Here is a 16,090-nt window from a genome sequence, read left to right on the forward strand (position 1 = left end):
AAAAAACAAAAATAAATATCACGAGAAATAAAAAAGGGGGGGGGGGGGGGGGGGGGAAACGACGCCGTGTAGTGTGGTTTCACGTGGGCAGGTCCCGGAAAGGGCATTCACGAGATTTAGAAAAATTCTGAGTTCATGGGTATGCTAAGGTGACACGTGGGGGCACGAAAAAGCTCCGATTTACAGCGGCGGAAAGGGTGACGTGTCAAGTGTAGAAGGTAGGGACCACAGGCATAGTCGGCTCAGATGCCGGCCGGATTGTTTGACAAAAACCTCCCGAAATACAAGCTTTTTGAAAGTCAACAAATTTTGATTTTCCTTCTTCGTTGTGGTGCAAAGTCAACAAAAATTGGGCTGTCTTTTTATGTGTAGCTTTAAATGGGATATGATTTCAACAAATCTCATAGCTTCCTGTTTAAAGCATTGATTGCGGGAAAGTTTATTATGTTCCAACTCATCCACGTCCATGCAACACCCATACAAACCAAAGTTGGTTCGACCATTACATAATTACAATAAGACCCACATTGGTTAAGTCGACAATATCACACCACTGTATAGACCCATGTCTCTAATAACTGATATCATAGTCGATTATACTCAAAATCGACAATATCATACCATAATAAAAGCCTATTGTTCCTAATAATGGATATAAGAGTTATGCACTTAATATAGTCATGTCAACAGAATCGTCGACATGAAATCTCGTTTTTGTAACTTCATTAGGATATCATGTCAATAAAACGATGTGGTTAAGTTAGGAAATGTTGAAGTGGGTCAGATGGTTAGGTAATGAGTGATATAATAAGTTGATAAGAAGTATGATTGGAGGGTAATAATGTAATTACAGAAAAGAAGTAGGGTATCCAAAAAAGTGGGAAGATGTAAGCATTCCCATGCAAGACATGAATGAAGGAAGGAGAGGATATGACAGCGAGGCATGGAGGGTTTAGGGTTGACTTTGAGAAGGGCTACCTGTAAACCTTTTATTCACATGGAATGAAATGAGCTTTTTATTATTATTATTATTATTATTATTATTATTATTAATAATAAAAAAAAATTGTAATTTTCACGAGATGAAGCAGAAGAAGAAAGAAAGATATTTGGAAACACGGCGCTGTTTCTTTCACCTCTTCCTCATGCCTTCGCCTACCTTTTCTTCTTTAATGCCTTCCCACCCTACTCTCTTTATTTTCGGCCCCACACCTTATAAAAAAATACATATTAACATATAACATTTTAAATTCATCGACCGTAGAGGGAAACAATTGCTAGCGAGGATGCTGGGTGTCACAATCACACTTTTGATGACAGCGGATTTGCGATTGTGCGGCACTCACTTTCCAATGACAAGTGAGCTAAGCCAATTTGTTCTTGCATCGCCTACGACCAAGCGACGTATGCTCGACCCTCTGGCCTCGGTTTTAAGAGAAGGTTTTAGAAAACAAGAACAGAGAGAGATTTTTGAAAGAGACGTTATATAAGCAAGCAAGAGAGAAATAACAACGGCTCATAGTATATAACTTTGGGTAGAGAGAAGTTGACAACTAGTTGTATTCCCCTATAGTACATTATGAGGCATTTCATATATCTGAAACGTCATACTTCCTAGAAATACAAAAGTAAAACACTAGAATATGAAAAGACATAAAGGGTTGGGTTTGTCATGGGCATGCGGCCATGGGCAACATGCTTGGACGAGCATGACCGTGACACTGGGCTTCAAAGGGAGATAGATCTTAAGATAGACATCGGTTGAAGAGAGAAATGAACTTGAGCTCTTAGCTTGTAAACTAAAAATAAAATAAATGGTAATGTAGTATATGTATATATACTAAATCAAAAAATTCACGTGTCAAATTAAAATAAGATTAACAAAGATGTGGATAATCATTTATGAAAAGGAAGATAGTTTTTTTTTTTGTTTTTTTTTTTGTTTTTTTTGTTTTTTATGAAAACAATAAATAATAATAAATATAAAAATTGAGACGAGGGAAGATTTAAATGTTGAAATTAAAAATTTAACTTTATTAGTTGAATCAACGTGGTGGCTATTGAGAAATATATGGAAAAATATGGTAATTAGATTGAATTTAGAAACTATTTATTTGTGGGAAAAAATAAATACATAAGACGAGAATGAAAGTTACCTATCATTTTAAAAGCATATAACATATCACATGGAAGTATGATGTACTTCGTCTCTAACTTTATATAAGTTTGAATATATATATATATATATATATATATATATATAATTTAAAATAATAAAAAAAGAGAAATTAAAGGTAAGTAGTGTGTGAAATGATTGAAATAGAAATAAATACATAAATAAAGGCTTTTGTCCGTGTTAAAATTAGAAAATAAGATAAATAAATAAATGTATATTTGAGTTAATTTTAATTTATTTAAAGATGAAAATGTAATGGGCATATGGGGTGTTGGAAACTGAAATAAATAGACGACATTAAAGGTAACCATGTGGAGCAAAATTGAATTAAATGACATTAATTTACCAATCTCAATTATGCACATAGCTCCTTAAAATAGCTTACATATTTTTTACCCAATACACTTCCCTGTTTTACTATTTTACTATTTTACTGCTATTTTTAAAAAACCAATATTTTCTATGCTTCAAAATTTTATATAAATGGGGAGTTTTTTTTTCTTTATTTAAAAGAAATGCACGTAATATTATCATGTTTTTGGAACATTATGACATCGATTATTTTAATATAAAATTAAAAAAATAAATTTTAGTATTGGATAGACTTGATTATGAATTAATTTTTTTTTTTTTTTTGTTTAAATAGGATTAAAAATATATTGTTGAATTGTCTTTTTATTTTGTTTTGAACTCCTAAGGTTTTGTATTTTGTTCCAATTTTATGTTACTTTTTTTTAGGATAGAGTTTAAAATCTATTAAATACTAATTTATTTCCTATTAATATTTTAAAAATAAAAATTAAATACCATTATTAGAAAATTTATAACAAATTAATAATCTAAGATTTTTTGAACTTGTAGAAAAGAAAAAAAAACATAATTAAAAATTAAAACCAAACATCAAAATATAAACTTACGTTGGCAACCCATTTAATTAGATCACATTAAAGTAAGTATCCAATAAGGTGACGACACGTGTGAAAGTGGATCCTCGTTTGCCTTCAAAAGATTTTTTTTCGTCTCTCTCCTTATTTTCTCTCTCATAGGCATTTAATCCGAAAAGTAGCTTTTGGGAGCTATTCTGATCGGATGATAAAAAAAAATTGGGGACCACACGGGATCCTTTTTATTTTATTTTATATATATATATAAAAAAAAAAACAATTATTATTTTAACTTAGAATAATAAAAATTATAGTTAATTACTCAAATATGAGTGAGGTACAAGAAGTGAAGTTATATAACAATTATTAATTATTTTTTATTATTTTCCCAATTATTTATTTATTTTAGAATATTCTCTTGAAATTAAAATTGAATTCCGTATGATTGGATTTTTAAAAAATAAAACTTACTAGGATTTTATTATTTATTTTAATTCTCTTAAAATTAGTGACAATGGTTTAATAATAAGAGACCATAAGATCATGGAAGTGATTAATTAAATGAATTATAAAAAGTCAACGCCATTTGACTCCAGTTCAAGTGCTTTTCAACAACAAATGACCTATAACTCCAGTTCAAGGCCAGAAAAAAGGAGGAAAAAAATCATTCAGAATCCTCGAACCCGGGCAGTGGGGGTGTTATAAAGTTTAAAACTTTTCTAATTTCTCCTCCCGTCTTCACCTATAAATACAGCCATTTTACACCCAAATTCCTCATCTTTTCATTTTCAGGGAAAATAATCCAGAAACCTGAAAAAACCTCCATGGACAACAAAATGCGACAAGAACAGAGCAATTCCATGAACCTCACCGACATCAGAACTCTGCTCTCTAATCTCCTCCTATCTCGTCAATCAACCAACACTCTCGATTCTATTTTCTCCTATTGTCTGCCTTCCGCCGCCGCAGCCGCCGCCCCTGTGTTGGAGCCGGCGCTGGGGTCCTCTGTGTATCTCCGTCAGAGAGATCTGGTCCACCAATTCTGCGTAGAGAATCACCATGGATGCTCGTCGCCGAATCTGCAGCATCAACAACGCGACCACCCAGTTGGAATTTCCGGCGGATATGGGGGTTTTCCGGGGGCGGTGAAGAAGAAGCTGTACAGGGGAGTGAGGCAGAGGCATTGGGGGAAATGGGTTGCGGAGATTAGGTTGCCGCAGAACAGAATGAGGGTTTGGTTGGGGACCTATGACACGGCGGAGGCTGCCGCTTATGCCTATGATAGGGCGGCGTACAAGCTGAGAGGCGAATATGCGAGGCTGAATTTTACCAATTTGAAGGATTTTAGGAATTTGGGGTTTGCTGATTGTAGCCGATTGAAAGCTCTGAAACACTCTGTGGATGCCAAAATTCAAGCCATTTGTTTGAAGATGAAGAGGGAAAGGGGTAAAACGAGTGGCAAGAAATCGATTCCCAAAAACGGCGCCGTTTCTGCGTCCTCTTCGATGTCGTCGCCGTCGCCGTCGCCATCACCGGTATCGGCGGAGTGGTGTTGGAGAGGTGAAATGGTGTGTTCGTCGGCGGCAGTTTCGGAAGAAGATGGGTTTTGGAGGTCGGAGAATTCTCCTCCGGTGTCGTCGTCGTCGTCCGGGTCGGCGGTGGCTGTGGCGGGGGAAGGGGTTTGTGAAGGGTATTCTTCATTAGCGAAGATGCCGTCTTTTGATCCGGATTTAATCTGGGAAGTTCTTGCAAATTAAATTAAATTAAATGAAATTCCTCTCTTCTCTGAATCTATTTAATAAATATTATACACTGAAATTTATGTTTACCATCATTAGTGATTTTTCTATAATTTTTTTATTTTTTATTTTTTTAATTCACTGCAATGTGAAGTAAAGGTGGCCCTATTCATATCTACACCGTCCCATGTAACTTCTCTAAGCTCCCGTCTGTAATTTGAAAATTATATCATGTGTCATTCACGGTAATAGTCTAAGTCCATCGCTAGTAGATATTATCTGTTTTCGTCAACCACTATTAACCTCACAATTTTACTAGAAAGAGGTTTTCACACCCTCGTGATGAATACTTTGTTCATCTCTTCAATTGATGTGCGATCTCATGTTCTCGTACAAAAAATGACAATTTCACTAAAAATGTCACTAATAAATAAATAATTAATTATTGGATCTGACCCATCCCCTTTGGGCCCTAAGAGTAGACCGTGCCCATTTTCCAATCACTCTTTACAAACGGATCCCTTCCCGACTTTCTAAAATATGAATATTCAATTCGTGGAGTTGTAGGTACTATTGATGGGACCACAAGTACTATGAATCTCTTACTATCACTCGGGTTGCCTTTCCAAATCTTGTCAATCTTACCTGTAGATTGTACCATGCCTTGAGATAATCGTCTCCTCGTGTTCTCTAATTACCTATATTACTTAAATTGGGTAAGTAATAATGATTGATAAGTAAGGTAGAAATAATTATAAGATATGAGTAAGCAAATAGATAGATGGATTGGTGTGTAGGGTAGGTATTAATTAAGTTTTAGTCACACACATAGTATCAATCATATTATATGTAAACCTAACTTTATTGTAAACATATATAACACATGTATCTTCACAACTTCCGCAAATTCCTCACCAATCCCTTGTTTTCTTTCTCTTCCTTCCAATCCCTTGTTTTTATTCGCGGTTGATTGGATGGAAGGTCATCATGACTAACGGATCTGAACCTATCTTCATCGTATCAACAACGGTAATTTGAGAAGAATTCAATTCGGTGTGTATCTACTCGGTCTCTATCATGGATTTTGAAGCTTTGTACTCGGGAGGAAGATCGAGGACTAAGAATCGAAATCCTCGACAACTCTAGTGTCAGGTCGAAGCCTTGGAAACAAAACCATCGCGAGCGTGGGAGAAAGAGACGATCGCGACAACGATGAAGCGAACAAATGTTCGGGTGAGTTTGGGCATGGTCATGGTTACAATTGCAAGGACAAGGGGAGTGACAATTGGTATTTATAGGGTTTGGCAGAGATAATTTCGGGCAGGAGGGATAGGATTTTATCGTTGACTGGACTTGGGTTTAAACTTGAAAGATGGTCAACGGGCAGCCTTCATTTTCTTATCACTGTCTATATATTATTACTATTATTTATCCTTTTAATTTAATTTAATAAATGAAAGGCATCAAGATTAGATTCGGACATTTCTCCTCGTGAAGAGGCCCAAACTTTTTCTTGGCCCATTATAAAGGCCCACCTATTGGAACCATATAAAGTTGTTTTTTTAATTATATAGGCCCGTTTAAATGTTTCATTTGAAAAAAGAAAAAAAAAAACAAATTAGAGAATTTATTATTTTATTATTTTATTTTTTAAAGTCATTTAATTGAAATTAGAGGTTTAGAAAAACGAAACAAAAATATAATATAAGTATATATATGTATATATATATATATATATATATATATATATATATATATATATATATATATATATATATATACGTACATGTATCTATATCTATATGTATATATATATAAATGTATGTATGTATATGTATATGTATATATATGTGTATTATATATATATATATATATATATGTATACAAGTGGCAGTTATAATATGATATATTAAAAATAAGTTTGACCATAAAAGATGGTGCAGAGGAGGAGCAGAGGGTGTGTGTGTATTCTGAGAACCAAGGGTTGTTCACTGAGCCCATGAACTTAGCTTCAGCTGATCCAGGTGTGCTGTTGCAGTGATGAACACACAATCCACTCTTCTGGATATTGGTGAAGGACCACCATTATATTAACCCCTTTCTCACTCTTCTCGGCCCGCCAAACTGCCCGAGACACGTGACGACCCGACCAAACCCGCTCTCAGGAACCTATAACTACATCTTCAAAGATAAGAGCTTGACTCTGAGTACTCGTATACTATTGTCTACTTTGAGCATGAGCTCTCAGGACTATTAAGAGGTTAGTTTTGCAAAGTGGGAATAATAAGCAAAAGTAGTCAAAGAAAAACATTTAGTTCTCGTGTTGGTCAGAGATTCCCTGTGGTTAGGCCCATGTTAATTTCCAGGGTCCCCCACCTTTGTCCCCTTCTCTTATTGACACGTGGAGATTTCTAATGCAGGTGACCACTTTCACTGTGCCAGAAATCTGCTCTGACACACAGCCTGGTTTCCATCCTCTTTCTTACACATATTTTCACAATTCTTTTTTCATTCTAAAAATAATATTATTTACATTTTAAGTATATAAATATATAATTTTAATTCTTAATCTTTTTGTGTTTCTACATTTTTATTACATTTACTATTACATGTTACGTTCTTTTCTATCCATGAAATAAATACGAATTTCACATAATGTTACATAAATTTATGAAAAATACCATATATAAAATATAAATTTTAAATTTAATAATTATTATTTTATTCGATAATCACTTGATTTTAAATTTTTAGTAATTACAACTATATTTTATAATTATTTTTTTTAGTTCTCTAGTATTTATAAATACTTTATTTTAAAAATAATATAAATAAGAAAAATATATCCATACTTAAAATTATAGCAATAACCAACGTAGAGATCAAAATATTCCAAATCTTGAAAAATGTGGGGTTTTTATTTAAAATTTAATTAATTAATGGTTAATTAGGGTTGACCCTTCATCTTAAAAAAATTAAAAAATTAATCCATTTGGCTTAAGAGATTCCAAATTCATGAACACACGAAACCCTAGAAACCCTTTACAAAATTTCAAACATTTTTTTAATTTTTTAATCATTTTAAATTTTTATGAGCTCGATGCCTTCCTAGTTAAATAAGCATTATTATTATTATTATTTGTAAAGAAATATATATTTTAAATTGAAAAAAAAAAATTAATTATTTGGAAAACTAAATTATGATTTATGTATTTATCCGGCGATGATTCGGTTCATGCATAAATAGCTTCATATTTTCCCTATCTTCGCCGGAAACCCAGAAGAAAGCCACAATGCAGGAGAACAGATACGACGGCGGCGGTGGCGCGTGTTACTTTGTTTTCATGAACTACGATCCTGAATATGAACGTCTACGAGCTGATCGGTGTGTATGAATGAATAATGATTTGTTGTTTGAATTTGAAACTGATTGTTTTGTTTTTTTGGTTTGGAGATCTGGGGAAGGGGCTCATGAGCTTGATGAGTATCTGAGTAGAAAGCATGATGGGGTTCTGGGGAGGTGTCTGGAGCCTGGAACTTACAGAAAGGTTTCGTCTTTCCTCATCGTCGACGGGTTCTCGGTCGAAATCACCAAAGAACAGGTATTGAAGGTCTCGTTTGATAGCTATCAGTTTCGGGAATGGTTTTTATGATAAGTGGTTTGGTTTGTGCAGGCGGATGTGCTTAGATCTGCGGAGGGAGTGAGGGTGGTGGAGAAGAATCAAGATCAGGCGGCGCCGCCGATTAATGCAACAGCAAGTTAAGGGAATTAAGTAATTTTCTAAATTGAATATTGTATGTTTGAGTTGAGTTAATGTTGTGTTGGGAATGCATTAATCAAATAATTAAATTTATTATATAGTTTTAATGGGTTATGTTTTTGTTGGATTAGTGTATTAAATCAAAGCTTATACAGATGATATATTTTTGAAGAAAAATCCAAGGAAGAGTAAAAGAATAAAAAAAGGTCTGGCGTTTGTGGGTCATGTCCACTTCTGTTCATCACATGCATGGAAAACAAATGTGTATTGGCCCTCAGAGTAAGGTTTTTGAGTAGCTTTTCATCACCCCCATCAATTTTATTTTCATATCATTTATTAGAGAAAGAGTGTTAGTGAGGACGTTAGACCCTCAAGTAAGATGGATTGTGAGATACCACATCGATTGGAGAGGGGAACGAGTGTTTATGAGAACGTTGGGCTCTGAAGGAGAGTGAATTGTCAGATCCCACGTCTGTTGGGAGGAGAACGAAACCTTCTTTAAAAGGATATGAAAACCTCTTTTCAACAAATACGTTTTAAAAATCTTGAGAGGAAGTCGGATAGGAATACCTTAAAAAAGGACAGAGCATTTCAAATCTTATTCGTGTTCTTTTGGATCTACAAGAACATAACTTAACTTATTATTGAATATATAAACAAATTATGAGATACTCTATGAATAAGATTGGATTGAGTGTATTGTTTAGAGCGTTTTATATGTTCATTTTGTTTCATACTTAATAGTAATTTTATTATGTTCGGTACTATTTATTACTCTTGACCTTTCAAATACGTTAACAAGAGGATCAAAATGTTTATTTAGAATATATATATATATGAAAAGAAAAAAAATCATATGATATTTATATAATTTTATTAAAAAAAAAAAATTAATAATGAGTAAATTTAAAAAAAAAAAAAAATTATATAAATATCATATGATTTTGTATCTTTTTATATTAAGTTTTATATATGAATAAAACAATGGAAATAAAAGGTTAAAATTTTCTTGCAGCATAACCTTTGCCTCAACCCCCACTAAAATGTTCTTAAAGGGGTATCTTCGTCTTTTCATCACTATTATACTCGGCTAAAAGAAAATACTAGCTAATTTGTTTCATTAGATTTATGGGCTTTTCTTATGTCCATAATTTTCTCTTAATGGGCCGGTCACTTCATTTATGGGCTTCTATTATGGTCCATAATTTTTGAACTCTTAATGGGCCGGTCACTTCATTTATGGGCTTCTATTATGGTCCATAAGTTTTGCTCTTAATGGGCCGTTCACTTTGCTCGGCCACTAGATTTATGGGCTTCTCTTATGGTCTAGAATTTTTGAACTCTTAATGGGCCGTTCACTTTGCTCGGCTATTAGATTTATGGGCTTCTCTTATGGTCCATAAGTTTTGAATCCTTAATGGGCCGTTCACTACATTTATGGGCTTCTTTTATGGTCCATAAATTTTTAACTCTTAATAGGCCGTTGACTTTGTTCGGCCCTTTACACGTGGCCTTAAGGCCGATTATTAAATAAATAATTTTCTATTTTGACCACTTTTTATGCACACTCCATTTTACTCTCTTTTATTTGATACTTTACCTAACCTTATGAGATTTATATTATAATTTTTAAAGTAAATTTTATATTACAATTTAAGCTTATTACACTTTTTAATAAATAACTTTTTAGGGGAAAAAAATCAATTTGGATCTCCAAAATTACCAATTTATTTTGTTACGTTACACTTCAAGAGTGGATTAGTATTACAATTTTAACCCTCGAATGATTTTCCACTCCAATTATCGTTATAAAAAAATTTCTTATCCGTTTAATGAACTACGAAACATATTTATAATTTGAAATTGAGAAATGTTAAAACAATGATATTAGAGATAAATTTTTTATTTACGAAACTTTATGAATTTTAACAAAATAATGCAATGAAAATTATTATTTTCTTTTATTAAAATTAATGAGTTTATCAATATTTTATTATTATTTTTTTAAAAATAATTGGTGAATTAGTACAATTAAATTGAATGATACAACAAAGAAAATTTAAGACATTTTTTCGAAGTTTCTACTATTAAAAGAATGTTAAGGTGTTTGAGGCATAACTCAACGACCAAGAAGCTTGACAAGTTTACCTAAACTTATATAAGCGTTGCAACGACTAACGACTAATTAACTTTAATCTCTACTATGAAGAGTTATTTTTTGAAATTTAAATAAAGTGAAAATTTTTTATCATTTCAATGTTGGAATTTGGTTGGTGGGTGAACAACAATGAAAAGACAATAAGATAGTTAGGAATCATCGCAAGTGTCTGAAGAAATTAAAAAAATATTAAATTTAAATTAATTACAAATTGAAGCTTTTATAATGTTCACAATGACCATATAATCAAATAAGCCTAGCTTAGTCAAATGAGTCATAATATTTGAATTCGAGTTCAGTGTCCCAAATCCAAATAATAGAACCTAAAGCTCACACAAACACGTTTAAAAGCATTGTGAAGACTTACAAAGATCAAAAGGCTGAAGACTTTTTGAAAGGAAAGCCGATTTGAATATTATAAAATTTAAAGACCTAAAGTCTTTAAAGACCAAAATTTCCTTTAAATGCTTAAAGACTTTAACACACGATGAAAATACCTTTAAAACACTCAAAGACTTCAAACTTTGATCCAACGTACCAGATCAACAAGTCAATTTACCTGAGAATAAGAATTTCATCCCTCGTGTCAAGAATGCATAAGATAAAGAACCCGACACATAAATTAAATATGTGATTAACCAAAAAGATACTAACTAAAAATTAAATATGAAATTGTCTGAAAGGTCAACCTCTCCCCTTTCTTTTGAAAGGGGCCCTTAGACCACTCTCGTCTTTTCGCCTTTGCTACCGGCAGTCCCGCGGGAAATCCTTCTCTATACAAGTTCCAGTGAATAAGCTTATTCAGAGAGATAACCCAGGCTTTAGACACTCGCCCTATAAATCATTCACCTATTGATTCAAAGACTGTAAACTCGTTTAATCTTCCTATGGTATCTAAACCATTAGAGTGTCAATGAAATTTAATGTAGCAATTTCAATTACATCACATCACCTCACATCACCTTACTATTATGACGTCATATCAGATAAAAATAATCAAGCCCAACCAGAATGACCAAATTACAAAATTTAGTAAAACAAATATGCACACAGAAATCATTAATTTTGACCAAGCTTTTCTAATACTAAGGTCTAAGATTTAATCTAAGTACGATTAAGGAAAAATCAGTAAGAGAACAAAACAATAGCATGAAAAGAGCAGTCCACTCACAATCATAAGCTTTAGAGATTTAAAGAAAATGAGAATAATAATAATAATAATAAAGATGAGAAGTAGTTGTTTACTATACCACAACGCGGACGAAAGGTTTGAAAATTCTTAGTCTACTCTCCAAGCTTGAACTCTGACTTTCCACTTGTCTCACTATCTCAATTATGAAATTTTCATTCTCAACAAATCACAGCCGTAGGATCTAGAGAGAGAAACAGAAACCCTTTTGGAAGTTAAATTATGAAGTGGAAGTGGACTTGGTCAGCTTTAGAACTTGGACTTCCACACTAATCTTAGTCTCCACTCAGCCAATGACCAAAGACCAGAAAGCAGCAGAGGGGGCTGTCTCAGTCAAAGTTTCCCCAACTTCTAACTGTTCAACAGCATTTTCTTTTAAGAAAAATGAAATAAAGTTGTCTTCCTTTTTGAACTTGTATAAAACCAAGATCGGTTCTTCTTAAAACCAAAGCATTCTTCTTCTTCTTCTCCTCTCAGTTCAGTTTTAAATAAACACAAATATACCCAGTTAACCAAATTACCTCATCTGGCTACTTCCATGTTTGTTGTCTCTGATTCTTTACCATTTGGGTCTTCCATTTCCTCCAGCTTCTGCTTCTTGACTTACCTACAAATCCAAACTGAAATGCACTGAGCTCTTGTTCTTCCTACCATGAACTAGCACAGTGGTAGGGTAGGGTGGTTCAGTTCGTTTTATGAAACTGAGAGGAATTGAAAATGGAAAGTGGGTGGAGCTGGGATCAAAAGTCACTCATTGGTGAGCTAATTCAGGGGATGGAGCTTACCAAGCAGTTGAAAGCAGAGTTAAGTTCAGCATCTGCAGAAGAAAGCAGAGGATCATTAGTACATGGAATTATATCTTCATATGAGAAGGCTCTTTCGATACTGAAATGGAGTGGACCAATGGGTCAACCTCAAATGGTAGAAGCAGCTTTTGCTTTGCCAGGCTCTCCAATTTCTGTTAATGGAAGTCTTTCTAGTGATGACTCTGGTAAAGGCCTCAAGGACCCTCAGGACCCCAGAAAAGAATCAAAGAAGAGGTGAATTTAAGAATTTTCTTTCTAGCTTTTCAAAGTCAACCTTAGAACAAATATGAGCTTAGTTAGTAAACAAGTTTAATTCTTGGAAACAAATAAAAAAATCTTTATGATTCTGTGATTACAGAAAGACACAGCCCAGATGGACAGAACAAGTGAAAGTGAACTCCGAGACGGGATTCGAAGGACCCCATGAGGATGGTTATAGCTGGAGAAAATATGGCCAAAAGGACATACTTGGTGCAACATTTCCCAGGTGAGATAACTTCTTCTTCTTCTTCCTGCTCGAAAAACATGCAAGCCATACACTAACATATATTCTAATACCATTTGACATAAGGAAATGTCGGCAACTAAAAATTCAAAGTCAAAGTCCACTTTCTTTAAAGCTAACTTAAAAGAAATAAAGAAAAAATTATCATGAAACCAAACCAAATAAAATACAAGAATCCAATTTTCCATATCAAAATATATTGTAGAACTATAATTTATAATCTTATTATTGTTTCACATCAATAAATCTAATACCTGTTTGCTGTATACTTGCAGAAGCTACTATAGATGCACTTTCCGCAATACACAGAATTGTTGGGCAATAAAGCAAGTGCAGAGATCAGATGAAGATCATTCTGTGTTTGAAATTACCTATCGAGGAAAGCACACTTGTTCCCAAGGAAACTATTTAGCCCAATCATGTCATTCACCAAAAATACAAGAAAAGAAGGAAAATGACCACGACCATCATCAGCTGCAGCTTTCGCAAGAGAACTTATTCAGTAATCAAACTATTGAGAACATCGAAAAGCTCGAAAGCAAGGCATCTACCTTCTGCTTCGGCTCAACTTCTGCGGGATGTAAGGACATTGTAAATGGTGGCTTTTCACATTTAGCCATCGATACTCACAGCACCTTGGGAAGCTATACTCAGCCATTTATATCCCCAACCACAGCTGACTCGAACTACTTCACTCCATCGCCATGCCATAGGAGCGACGTAGGAGGGGCTCATAATGTACAACATCCAGAACCTGATGTTCATGAGATTTTCTCAGCCAACAGTTCAGCTACCAAATCCCCTATCCTGGATTGGGATTTTCCATTTAATTCAGAGCAGATCAACCCAAATTTCCCATTTAATTCCCCAGGATTTTTCTACTAAATCACGGAGGCATGAGAATAAAATTGCATCCTGGCGAATAACAAATCCCACAGAATATAGCTTCCAATCATACACTAAGACAGAAGAAAGGAAGGTTCTCTCTACCCAGATTTCATTTTCTAAAATGTTAGCAAAGCAGGGTGATTAGTAATATAATTAGCAGGTTGATTTTTGGTTCATTTATTAGTTTTGATCCCAATTGATTGCATCAATATTAGACTAAGCATTGCACATCTTGTTTAAAATTAGGAAGCTCCATAACAATAATAGTAATTGAAAAATATATCCTTGTAGTGTATCGTGCATTTTCTATAATCTAAGAAAGTTACTATTTATATTCGTAGATTGAGTGAGATGACATCTACTTCCTTGTTGGCTTTGAATGTTCCCCTCGGCTTCGCCTCTACTAGCTTTGAATTAGTTATTCTACTTTGTAAGAAGGTAAAATAAGACTCAATTTCCGGCAAAGCATGCAACGATGCTCATACCAACACTTCTATCCTCTTAGCCGTCATGAACTCAATTTCACTCCCTCACCCCCAATAATTCACTCCTCATTCTCTTATTTTCCTCTCTCTCTTGCCTGACGAACACGCAGCTTACATAAAGGTTCCACTAAACATAATCGAGGCAGGAAATTGGTAACATAATTGATGTATCTCCAAAAATTTACAATGCCGCCGAGTTTCGAAGTGTAGACTAGTAACCGTTCAAAAAAGTAAGCTTATCTCTAAGCAACTGTTAATTCGACCTAAGATGATGAAGTTCAACTGAAATAGAAACAGAGAAATGAAACTCAAAAACCTTGAAGTTTGAGGTGCGAGTTAAGGACGCCGATGAGGAAGAAGGATCAGGAGAATCGAAGATGACGAGGGTTCCGTGGCTAATCTGTTGGCGGCATAGTTCCAAGCTGAACAGACCGCGCCTTCGTCCAAAGTCGCCAACCATAGCCTTCACCATCTCAACTCTCAATTTCTTGTTCGCGCCTTCACCTGCTACAATATCTTTAGCCCTTTTATTTCAGGGTTTTGCGCGCTGATTTATCTAAATACATACATATATATATATATATATATATATATATATATATATATATATTAGGAGAAAAAAAGGGCAATTTCACGAATTTGTTTAAATAAAATAAAGACAACAAAAAAAAAAAAAAAAAAAAAAAACTTTTAAAAGTTTGAATAAATATCAGAATTTAAAAAAAATTAAAATTTTAATTTTAGATGAAAATTCTTACGGTGTATAAATATACTTAAATTAAAAAATAAAAATAAAAATATTTTTATCGTACCCGTAAATTTTTAAATGTAACAAAAGTTTTAAAAAGTTCTTTATCGTGAATATATGAACGGAATCATCAATATATACGTCATAAATTATCTTTTTTTTTGTTTCAATTTTTAGGCTATTAAGGTTCAATTTTTTAAAAATAGTTTTAAAATATTATTGATAATTTTAAAAATTTGTAAATATTTTTTTAAGGTAGTAATTATTTGAGTTCATATGATTCTAATTTTATTTCTATTTTTATACTTATAAATTTTTAAATTTAGTATCTAATCTTTTAATAAATATCAAAATTAATATTCTATTGTTAGTTGGAAATTAATTTTATCAAATTTAGTAAAATAAAATACTAATTTTACGTGAATATATTTTCAAGATATAGAGGTAAATTTCTTATAATTCTAAAAAAATTTCTTCCCAAAAATAATAAAACCGTTTATTTTTATTGCAATATAGGGAAAAGATGTTACATAAATATTTTAATAATTATTGTTTTAGCTTTAAAAATTGGCCTTTAGAGAGAAATTTTCTTTTATTTTTTTAAAAACAATATTAAAGGAGAAATTTGAGTATCTAATTATAAGAAAATTAAACACCGCTATATATATTGCATCGATTATCGAAAATGATGACATGTGAATTTAAAATAGTAATTTTAATAAAATTGTCCGTTACTATTTCCACATTTTAA

General features: G+C 33.0%; 3 protein-coding genes and 1 long non-coding RNA gene across 10 annotated transcripts; 3 read left to right on the plus strand and 1 right to left on the minus strand.

Moving 5' to 3' along the window:
• Positions 1-3,805: 3,805 nt before the first annotated feature.
• Positions 3,806-4,835, plus strand: LOC111810231 (ethylene-responsive transcription factor ERF061). Its single transcript, XM_023696876.2, has one exon. It carries the CDS (start codon positions 3,885-3,887, stop codon positions 4,815-4,817), a length of 933 nt encoding a protein of 310 aa, XP_023552644.2. The 5' UTR covers positions 3,806-3,884; the 3' UTR covers positions 4,818-4,835.
• Positions 4,836-8,028: 3,193 nt separating this feature from the next.
• Positions 8,029-8,667, plus strand: LOC111785148 (subtilisin-like protease SBT2.5). The gene is made up of 3 exons (XM_023665609.2): positions 8,029-8,184; positions 8,254-8,401; positions 8,474-8,667. Exons 1-3 carry the CDS (start codon positions 8,093-8,095, stop codon positions 8,561-8,563), a joined length of 330 nt encoding a protein of 109 aa, XP_023521377.2. The 5' UTR covers positions 8,029-8,092; the 3' UTR covers positions 8,564-8,667.
• A 2,229-nt stretch (positions 8,668-10,896) lies between these two features.
• LOC111809640 (uncharacterized) lies at positions 10,897-15,146 on the minus strand. 7 transcript variants are annotated; one of them, XR_015411778.1, is made up of 8 exons: positions 14,908-15,146; positions 13,770-14,025; positions 13,473-13,692; positions 12,821-13,225; positions 12,693-12,724; positions 11,969-12,514; positions 11,408-11,491; positions 10,897-11,277 (listed from the first exon to the last, which is right to left on the minus strand). It is a non-coding gene; the product is annotated as an uncharacterized LOC111809640 (long non-coding RNA). The 7 variants fall into 7 exon arrangements; XR_015411777.1 differs by having other exon boundaries at positions 11,408-11,552; XR_015411781.1 differs by having other exon boundaries at positions 11,258-11,552; positions 11,969-12,262; positions 12,429-12,514.
• LOC111809639 (putative WRKY transcription factor 41) lies at positions 12,510-14,446 on the plus strand. The gene is made up of 3 exons (XM_023696013.2): positions 12,510-12,947; positions 13,072-13,200; positions 13,494-14,446. The coding sequence occupies exons 1-3, from the start codon at positions 12,625-12,627 to the stop codon at positions 14,101-14,103; spliced, it is 1,062 nt and encodes a 353-aa protein (XP_023551781.2). The 5' UTR covers positions 12,510-12,624; the 3' UTR covers positions 14,104-14,446.
• Positions 15,147-16,090: the final 944 nt, after the last annotated feature.

The sequence above is a fragment of the Cucurbita pepo genome, chromosome 14 (assembly GCF_057944985.1).
Source record: "Cucurbita pepo subsp. pepo isolate OVF chromosome 14, ASM5794498v1, whole genome shotgun sequence".
Lineage (NCBI taxonomy): Eukaryota > Viridiplantae > Streptophyta > Magnoliopsida > Cucurbitales > Cucurbitaceae > Cucurbita > Cucurbita pepo.